General features: G+C 40.3%; 1 protein-coding gene across 1 annotated transcript; it reads left to right on the top strand.

The window, feature by feature from the left end:
• Nucleotides 1-4,746: 4,746 nt before the first annotated feature.
• On the top strand, nucleotides 4,747-7,714 carry LOC139744510 (tetratricopeptide repeat protein 36 homolog). Its single transcript, XM_071654946.1, has 3 exons — nucleotides 4,747-4,923; nucleotides 5,830-6,012; nucleotides 6,886-7,714. The coding sequence occupies exons 1-3, from the start codon at nucleotides 4,809-4,811 to the stop codon at nucleotides 7,149-7,151; spliced, it is 564 nt and encodes a 187-aa protein (XP_071511047.1). The 5' UTR covers nucleotides 4,747-4,808; the 3' UTR covers nucleotides 7,152-7,714.
• The last annotated feature ends 3,370 nt before the right edge of the window (nucleotides 7,715-11,084 follow it).

The raw sequence follows: 11,084 nt of genomic DNA, 5'->3' as shown, positions 1-11,084 counted from the left end.
CCTGACAAAATTATACAGGGATCCCTGATATAGAATTGTGTTGACCATTGTTGATGAGACCACCAACAACAACAAAAAAATGCACAAGGAATCCATGACAAAACTAAAGATCAAAGTCATTGAAAAAAAGTAGAGGAAGTGTCTCTGATTGTACGAGTCCTTTTGCATCAATCTGTCCATGTTATGCATTTTTTTATTTACCCTGACCCTAATGGTTTACACTGACGATTTGCTGCGTGAAGGGATCGAGTCATCATCTATTTAATCAGTGTCACCTAAAAAGTTTGGTGCATTCACCTTTTATGCCATGATCATCGGTTGTCAGTTTGTTACTGTCAGCTCCATAGAAACACTTTCTTGGAATAAAATGAATGGGGTTAACACAGTTTTGTATGCTATGTTACCATATAGAAATATCTAATTATGACAATAATTAGAATTGTGTTGGCCATTGCTGATTAGACCAACAACAACAAAAATGCACAAGGAATCCATGGGGGGGGGGGGGGTCCCTTTTTTATGCACTGCTAACCTTGCGCCTGCAACTGAACATCCCATAGCTGTGGAGTCCTGTTTGCATTAGCCAGAAGAAGAGAAAGACACATTTTAATCAGTGGTAGAAAGAGAAAGACACATTTTAATCAGTGGTAGAAACTGTGTTGTCATGGCAACAACAAATCATAACCCTTTAAATGCAGTAAAGGACTAGCAAATAAGACTTAATTCTTCATTTTTTTTATTGAAATGACAGGAAAAAAGGACACATAAAAAAGATGATATTTGAAGTGCAAGATGCATTCTTAAAGAGGAAAGTGTGGTGTCATGGTAACAGCACACTTTTGATGGCCTCAAAATCAGGAAGCCATACCGACAGAGCGGTGAAATTCTTTTCCAATTTGTGCACAGTCAGTCAATAGCAATAGTGATTATGATAATTGTGAGATGCACACAATAGTCACGTCAGCCCAATTATTTTGTGGGAAATACCCCATGCGTACAGTAGTGTCCATTTCACATTTAAATGTATAGCACTGTATAGTACATCCCCATCTCCAGACCACAACAGGTGGCAGTCCCCAGGAGCTTAATGTAAGATAAATCCCCTGTCCAGGGACAAACATCTCAAAGGTTGGGTGGTCTTAACCCTTAGGGTAGGAGGCTAGCAGGAAATAGAGATATACATTGCTGGTCCAGACAGAGAGATGATTGGTTAAAAGTAATTTTCTTTTGTGTTTCTTTGAATAGATTTTCAGACAATGAATAACATAAGTTATGTAAGAATGACCTTCTTTATGATTGGTCAGAAGTGTAGATGCTATACGACTCTTTATTTCTCACTCCAGACAAGAAGTAACATAAGTTATGTAAGAAGGGATAGTGGTGTGATTGGTCAGGAGTTATTTTCCATGTTATGTCTTTGTGTGGAATCGAGACAAAACAAAAGTTAGTAGCAGCAATGTGCTGACTTGACCAAGGTAGTATTCTTTTTGTTTCCCTTAATGTACCCTTCCCCTTTCGTAAATGGCTGACTTGTCCAAATAGGACTATTTTACTCTCCCTTTATTCATAGAACCACCGTGACAGTCCGAGCAGAGTCCCAGGTCGCGTCAAGGGTGAAATATGGCCACGTCACTCTCCAAGAGGATCTCGATCGCGATCGCGAACTGCAGTGCGCACTGCCACGATGAGCTCCGGGTCGAGATGCTGACGTGTACACTGTTTGGAACGGGTGTTCGCCGCCTGGTCGTCGCCTGGCACTCACATCACTTAGCGCTGACACTAATGCGATTGTCAATGATGCGATCCCAGCTTGGAGATTCACATTTGCGCTAATTCGTCGTGAGCTGGAAATGGATGAAGTTCATCCTCAGTCATTGATGACAGGGTTGACAATGAGAGGAGATGCGAGACGAGCTCTGATGCAATAGCCTCATGCAGCATCCGCAAGTGTGACAGGAAGGCAACTCCTCTTCCGTAATAATTGTTCCAAAACTATTTCAAATCAATGTTGCTGGAACCAAGCACCTCACCGATGTGGTGTAAAATAGACATGTATGAACTTAGAGAATTTATCAAAACCGTCTCAATAAGGAAAGGACGTGACTCTGGAAAGTAATATTGCATCTCCTTTTTGTATTGGACGCAGGAGAGCTATGGTCTACTGTATGTCCATCTCCTTTGGAGGTTAAGGAGCCAGAGTGAGAAAAAGAGCTTTGTCCACGGTTAATGTTAGGAAAAAGGGGCTACGTGGCAAGTATTATGGGATAAGCCTACGTGTACCTTTTTACGTAACCGTGGTCAAAGGACTGGTCAGCGAAAATGAGCTCTTTTGTTTCTTTTTGCCATCAGGGAGCGTCCGGAGAGAGTAACATGACTATACTACCGATTGAAATGGCTCCCTCTCTCGGCCAGTGACTTACTGTCAAACTAACGGGGTACGTGCTGCTACAAAGGTGTGACATTGTTTTCTGTGATGAAACTAAGGTTTAGAGAGATCTGGATGGTTTGATGGACTTTAACGTGGCCTTAGGAATTTAGGATAATGTTACACTGTAACTAATGTGTAGTGAAGTGTCTGTAACGTCAAACAGTTTTCGCAAGTTATATCTTTGGCAAAGACAGATGTTTAAGTATATACCGTACCATACAGATTTTTTTTTTATTATGGCCATCATTCTATTTTAAGAAAAAAAAATACCTTTGAGTTTGACAGAGAGAGACATTGTAACCTGTATGATGCATACGTAACAAAATGAAATTAAGAATTATACATTTCTGTTTTTCTAACACAACTCTGTCCAGGGTATTAGAATGATGTTCTACGCAGGCCTGGGATGCCCCCCCCCCTTTCATCCCTTTTTTTTTTTTTTTCTTAAAAAGGGTTAGTTCAGATCATATCATCAACTTCAGAAAAGTACTGTCAGAAATCACCAGTAAATATAAGTTACAAGTGTTCAAGTGTAAGTATTTACCGGTAGGCATTTTCTTTTTTTCAAAATATCTTCGGCAAAGACCGGGAGAGAAGTGCATAGAAAAAAAGAAAAAGAAAAGAGTTTTCAGACAATATTTGTAAACGTGGAAATTTTCGTGGTGTTGAAATTTTCATGCATTTCGCGCAACCAGAAACTAGCGCGAAAATAAAAGCATGCAAATATTTTTGCTTGCCATATGTTATTGTGCATGATGTCTGGATTCCGCGGAATTAAAAACAGGCGAAACTCTTCTGACCCGGCCAAATGCGAAAAATTAGTCGCGCGAAAATATCCACTTTTACAGTAGGTCCTACACCCGTTTTTTTTTTTCTTTTTTTTTATGAATTTCATGCAGGACATGCAGAACAACTCTCCTTTTTTTTGGCAAAAACATAAACAAACCAACCACAAAAAAGTAAAAGAAAAAGAGTGAGAAATTTTATTTCCTTTATTTGTCACTATATTTTTTCCCCATTATTTGTTGACAGTACAGTAAAACAATAAGTGTATCAATATGGAGTCGGGTTCTCCATACTAGCTTGTGGGTAGTGTGGTAGTACAGAGAATTTGGGATTGCAAGATAAGACTGGTCGTCATGTTGTTGATGACTTACTTATGAATCAATACAGTGCCGGTGAATTCCAGACACTTTTCAAACCATTTAGTCAGTATAACATCGTTCAAAGTTAAGAGAAAGGTATGAAATAGTTTCATTGACTGGAATTTAGTCCAAATGTCGAAGAAAAGATCACGGTCGACTTCGTAGCTACGCAGCGACACAGCTCGCTCCACCCATCGAGCGAGCACCACGACTGCCAGCCCTACGGCCCGCGGGGCCCGCGGGCCGGTATCCCGTTCTGCTGGTATCGGTGGTAGCGTGAGCCACTCTCAGCAGCGTGCCGCGGTGTGGACACCTATCGAACGAAGACGATTCGACATAGATATATTTGTTTCATTTTTCTTACTGAAATTATTCCTTTGCCCATAAAATGTCACCAAGGATAGAAAACACATGCACCTATATGAAATACTATATTTTATTGTTGGTTATGAGCATCTTAGGGAAATTTCTCAACAAATTTCACCTTACCAAACAGGATGTCGTCACAAGTTGGGCTGTTATCGGTGGGAGGGGGTCTGGTGGCCGCTGGGCCAGGGAGCGAGCGAGCGCCACGCTCAGCCTAGCCTCTCAGCTAGCAGCTAGCTAGCAGCGCGCGTCCCACGATATGGAAACCGAACAAGTACGAACGAAGACGAATCGACATACTGTAGACATTTGTTTCATTTTTCATACTGAAATGATTCCTCTGCTCATGAAAATGTCACTAAGGATAGAAAACACGTATAACTATGTAAAATACTATATTTTATTGCTGGTTATAAGCATTTAATGGAAATTTCTCAACAAATGTCACCTTACCATACAGGCTGTCGTCACAAGAAAAAGCTCAGTCACCGAGATTCTCAGAGCAGGGAAGATACCGTGAAATATTGCTTCGCAGCATCAGAAAATAAATAGGAATTGCCTTAAAAATGCGATAAAACATTTTTTCATACATCATTCCACTAACCTATGCCATTTTAATGACTAAAATGTGTTTCATTCTGCAAAAATCTGGCACAAATAAAGTTGGGTCGAGTTGTCCAATCGCAAACCTGACCCTGGACAACTCGACCCGGTCGAGCTGTCCAGGGGTAGGGACGACTTGTCCAGGGACGACTTATCCCGCGGTCGAGTTGTCCAACCCCCTCCAACGTATACCCGTAACTTTAGTCTGCTCAAGGAGGTACCTCCTTGGTCTGCTCCACCAAAACGTGACCACGAATGATGTAAAAATGTCGATTCCCAGTTCACATGATTCGGCAGTCCTTGATGCCATATTCAACCCTTTATTACCTCTCGGTCAAGAAATCCCTGAACAAAATGAGGAGGAAATCGTACAAATTCAAGGTAAGTACCACACACTGGTACAGCCTACAGGGTCTAGAAAAACATTGGCATTGCCATTAACCATTGTTGTGACTGTCTTTTGTTGTCATGTGCCAGGTAAATTTACGCTGTATAAATTTACACTCCTGGGGGGTGTTTCACAAAGCTGTTCTTAAAGTTATGAAGGACTTAAAAACGACTGGTGATCAGTTCTTGTGCGGAATTATTGAGATTCTGATAAGTAAATTTATAGCACATAAGAACTGATCACCAGTCATTCTTTAGTCCTTCGTATTAAACAGCTTTGTGAAACACCCCCCATTATATGAGTCCTGTACATCACTAACATTAGTTTTGTGATGATATGTATGGTTACGTACCGTAGTACCCCGTCCGTACTACAGAACTACGGAGAGATATTGGAAATGTTAATACATTGATTGGCACTATCTCATATCTGTGGTAACGTTAGGCAGGGCTCGACACTAACGGTGGCCCGGTGGCCCGGGGCCACCAAAAATGCACATCGGGCCACTAAAATTTCAGAAATGAAGACTTTGGTGGCCTGATCGGGCCACCAAAAAAGGACGGATGTTTGCCTTTGGGCCACCAAAAATAAAAGTTAGTGTGGAGCCCTGCGTTAGGGCTAACCATTTTTACTAACTATGATTTCTAGATATCTAATAGTTATTAAGTTAGGTGTCTACCAATATTAATGATCTGGTTGGCGGAAGAGATATGGACCAAAAAAAAAAAAAAATATTGTCATAATGAATTATAACGGAAGGCAAGGGTAATTGTTAGGCCCTAATGTTTTATTATTTTGATTTTTTTTTTAAAATGTCAAAATACAACCCCCTACCCTCCCGCAGACTGAGCTTTACATTAATTATCATTAAAAACTATTTCCCTCTGTGTTTCACATAGTTGAGGAGAGCGATGCAGACCAGCAAGCCAAGGAGATCGAGATCAAGGGTGTCCGCTGTGCTGAGGAAAACGACATGGAGAGGGCGCTGAATTTCTTCAACGAGGCAGTGTCCGTCGCTCCAGGCCGAGCCTCCTGCTACAACAACAGAGCCCAGGCATTACGGCTCAGGGGAGATGTGGAGGGTCGGTCATTGTACTTGATATACACAGTGCTACTAAACTTCTAGCAGCCCTTAAAGTTAAAGGAAACCAACTACTAATGTTGCTGCTTTCACTCATTCCACATTTCTCTTTGGATTTTGGTTTTCTTTTAAGTTATAAGACTTCCTCTGTTTGGCTGAGTTAATTTCCATCTACAGGCCAAGTACAGCACACCTTTGACTTGTATCTTGTTGCTGGCATCTGATGTGGCAACATACAGTAGCTTATTTTCCTCTTGATTAGAGAGTTTCTCTTCACTGTTCATTTTGTTCCTTCTCTGGGATTTCCTTCCATTCATATCCATTGATCCCAATACACTGAAAAGTTTTTACTGAGAATGGACTGAACCTATGCACTAGGTTACTAATTTGCAGTAAAATGTAATGTGCTGCAACTCCCTACATGTAGGTGTGACCAAACTTCTTGAACTGTAATGCTGAACTTAATCTGTCCGTCTTCATTTCTCATGTACAGTACATCTTTTATATAATATCTTTGAACATCATGAAAAAAGATGAATTATCGTTATTCTAAACTTCCCAATGTTGAAATTCTCTCAATTAAAGCAGGTGCATTACATTCTTTGTGAAAGTGCAAAAGTGAGGGTATGAAAACCATGACATTAATTGCTACATCCAATGTTTCCATCAATGATTCACAGGAGTTCGAAAGGTTGATTGGTATATAGTATATGCAAATTCATTGGCAAGCTGATTTTGGGAGAGATCATAGAGAACAGCTTTTGTACTTATGCCCTTCTCCTTAAAAACAAGCATTAGTGTTAAACAAATGCAAAACAGCTTTACAGTTGAATGATTTTCAACCTTCTGCTGTTTTCGATGTTATTGCTTGCAGGGGCTCTGGAAGACCTAAACACCGCCATTAATCTGAGCCAAGGGCAGGGTAAAGCAGCTTGCCAGGCGTTCACACAGAGGGGGCTCATTCACCGGCTTGAGGGGCAGGACGAGGAGGCCCTGGCGGACTTCCGGAGGGCCGCCGCTCTGGGTAGCCAGTTTGCCCGGGCACAGGTGGTCCAGTTGAACCCCTATGCTGCCATGTGCAACCAGATGCTAGCGGAGGTGATTGGGAAACTGAGGCGGGGCGAGGAAGATCAGGAGTGATTGGGTTAAAGGAGGATTGAACCCAGAACCTGCAGTGCTTCCAGTACTGACCTCTGCATGGATTAAATGCTGTCCATTTTGAGATTCACACTTACTGAGGAGACTTTTCTCATCAGTGACTTTGGAATACGCAAACTGTTGTCAAAGTGTCCATGATCAGTGAGCGAAGGAGTCGTTAAAATTCTTACATTTTCATTTTTTTGACATTCAGTACACATACATTGTATTTCTCGAGAGTGCAGTGTCCCTGCTTTTTTTCTGTCCAAATTGTTCATTTATAAGCCCTAGTGTTAGAGATTGTGATTGAAATCTGACATATCATCTTCATCTTCACCACTTATAACATGCATGCTGAGGGGATGAAATAATATCAGTGGGTTATATGAATGAATTGCCATTGACTCAGCAGAAGAGGAGAATGTATGAAAGAGTATCAAAATGCAAGTAATGTAGCTTTTCTTGCATTGGGTTAGACCCGAGTCCAGGTAGCATTGAATGTTGGTGATTGGGTTGACATCTTCATTACAAATGTCTATGGAAGGAGACATAGATTTGATGGTGGCAACGGGGAAGTCATTATGTGATCCACACTATGGTTGAATATTCTTAGCTGATGTGATGTGGATGTTATTTGTTTTTTACTTGATTATCATATGTTTATGAAAAGATATCAAATTTGTAAGTTTGTCATAAATATTGTATAGGTGATGCTATGAATGCATTGCTTGTGGGATTGCAGCTCTTTCAGTAATTATCACAGATTCTAAAAGAAGGCAAACGGTTTTGCAAAATTGTTTGATATAAGTATTATTCTTTACAAGATTAATTGCACTCTCAGTTCAGATGTTGCATTGTGAGGTTAGGGCTGTCAATTTTGCTTAACAATCTGTTTTGCAGGAAAGGTCGTTGCATTTTTAAGATTTCAAAATGACAAGGTAGTGATATCATGGCGTACTTTTTGGTGTGTCTGAAATATTTCCTTTTTTTTTGGGGGGGGAGGGGTATTAATATTGTAAATGCATTTATTCATGCTGGTTTGTTGTTAAGGCTGAAAATGTTGCAAATACAGTCTCTAAGTTCTGTTTCCACGTAAAGACTATATTCCTAGACATGTTATTTACCTGGTCCTAAACAATAATGCAATGCAATAGTACAGAGTGCTGCACTTGAATGAGAGCAAGCCTTATCTTTTGGCTGGATCAAGACCATAGTAAGACTTGGAGTTAATTTAGTGGTGCATTTTGGGCTTGGAATATAAGTTGGATTGTGTGGACAAAGTCTTCCTAACTTGTACTTCAATTTCCTGTTTTACTTTTGTGTTTGTTTATTTTTTTTTATTCAGAACCTTGTATCAGATCATATCTACCTATGAACACTAGATACTAGTATGAAAGATATTAATGTATTGATAGTTTAACATTGTGGTGGATCGATTTCAGTAAGTTGTTACAACTATCCTAAGTGGGCTGTGTCCAAACAGGTTTATTTCAGTGCTACTGTCTTTGGGAAATTATGAGTTTGTTAATCACTCATATGTTTACTTTTCTGAAGCTTTTATTGATTATTCTGTGCAGTTTTCCAATACATGTAGTGTCATGTAAACAAAATAGCATTCAAACTACTGATGACTTATAGGACCATGCAACCTACATTTTTCAAACCAGAAACATTGCTAAATATTAAATGGGTTAGTCAAATAACGGTGAGTGATTGGCTAAACACAGTCACGTGATGGAGGCACATTCGTCATGTTCGCCCATGGGAGAACATTCTTTGTAATGTTCTTCCATAACAAATGACAGAAGGCCTAGACCGCACGCACACAGTGAATTTGGCTTTGCGTGAGCGATCGAGTGCATTGTGCTAGCGGTTGTTGACATTGATGTACTAGTATTTGACTAACCCATATAGTAGAACAGATGATGACTTTTGTTGTCGGGAACATGTACCTAACGTTCCACCCTCAGGGTTTGAAATGCTATTTTGGGAGGCTATAAGCTTATAACCTCCCTCAAAAGCATTTCAAACCCTTCGGGTGGAACATTCGGTTTGTTCCCTCCCCCGACAGTCATCATCTATATAATGATGCCTTTTGAAATCAATTTAAGTTTAACTGCAAATCGACATCTTTTGAGAGTACAGGTCATTGCTTATCTGTTTGATGTTGATATGTGTCTTGTATTTCTTTATGTAATTGTATTAAAGATTGTGACCATGGTCTAGTCATCTGAAATGTGAAATAAATCCATCAGGCAAATAGACGATGCCGACACCATGCCAGTGTAACTGGCATGAAGTGGTAACAACAAAGATGTAGGGACAGTGATTTTCCGCGATCGCGGAAAACGGACGGAAAACGCGGAAACGGCCTTTTGAAACGGAAAAAATATTCCACACGGAAAATCACGGAAAATCACTTTTTAACAAAATAAAACACATAAAAGTAAAAATAAATCCAACAGAAGCTGTGAATTAATCATTATTACATGTCCACGATATTCACAGACTGCGGAAACTGAGTTTCTAAGCCAAGTTGTGTTAGTTGCGAGTTCTAGCGATGTCTAACGGCGTTAGATCTAGCGATGTCACGATTTCAATAACTGTTGAACACTTACTCAGTTTGATCCAACACCAACAATCATAACCATAGAAGAAAGTCCATTTATATTCCAAAACACAACGTGTGTCTCGCCGAATAATGTGTGATGATAAAGCCAGTATTTTGGCAGTAAAAGTAGCGGCAACAGAAGAAACTGTCTAACTGTCTAACTGTTATCTGCTCGCGGTAAGCTGTCAGCAGGTGAGTGGAGTGGTGACTTGCTATGTAGCTATGCCTGCCTAGCCTAGCCTGCTATGTCGTGTGTAGAGCACAGCGCACAATTTCAGGAGAGAAGAGTGATCAAACTCCAAGTTCACGCAGAAAAAAGAAAAATCCCACGATGCCAAGGTGCCATGCCAGACTGGCATGGGTGGGGTGGAGAGAGAGAGAGACCAATCAACAGAAGAAACCGCGCGTACTGGCGCATTCTTGGAGGTCATGAACTGTCTGGGGTGTTGGAGATGAACAGGGAAAGGGGCTGTTCCCAGGCCCTCTCTCCAGTCAAGAAATTGACACGCGCGCGCAAATTCTTCTGCCAACCAGCCAGCTGTCGGAATGTGCTTTGAAGTTTATGGCAGCCTGGCCTGGCTGGCATGAATGGGTGTTGAGTTTCAATCAATATCTACTGCTGTTTTATTTTTGTATTTGAACATGTCGTTTCACCTGACAGAAACACGGAAATCGGGAAGGTGTAGGGGAGAGGTTTTTGTTGTGTTGCAATGTGTGTGTGTTTTCCTCGTTTTTTTTTGTTTTTTTTGTTTTTTTTTTGTTTTTTGTTTTTTTTTTTTTTGGGGGGGGGGGGGGGACCGAGGCCAGAATGGGGAAAGATCAGAGTGAGATGAGTGCTAGTTTCTTGTCTGGATTATTGACTGAAGAAAGATAAATTGATTGTTTCTTTAGTGCTGAAATTTTTCATCTGTTTAGACCTTCTGAAGGAATATAAAGACTTGACTAGACAGTAGTACACTGTAAGTCACTTGACTAGCAAGTCAAGAAAGAGGACATTTATAATGATAGTTGTTGATACTGCAGGCCAGGCTTTGATAGTGATACACAAATATGTACTGTCCCACGGCATGATTAACTGGATTACAATGTATTGACTGAAGAAAGATTCAGGTAGATTGATCGTTCTTTTAGTGCTGAAGTTTTTATCAACACTGCTTATTAAACTGATTATCATGTATTCTGTTTGCAGCTTCTAATCAAAGGAATAAAAACACTTGACTAGCATAAAGTCACTAGCTGAGACTCAGAGACATATTTTACTTTGTATATTTTTTTTCTAATTTGTAGACAGCAGTGTAAACAGTCGTGTAAACAGCAGTGTAAAC

Source organism: Diadema antillarum, unplaced genomic scaffold (genome assembly GCF_040938485.1).
Source record: "Diadema antillarum isolate AM-2024a unplaced genomic scaffold, OU_Dant_1.0 seq00001184_RagTag, whole genome shotgun sequence".
Taxonomy (NCBI): domain Eukaryota; kingdom Metazoa; phylum Echinodermata; class Echinoidea; order Diadematoida; family Diadematidae; genus Diadema; species Diadema antillarum.
This window is presented reverse-complemented; position numbering and strand designations above follow the sequence as displayed.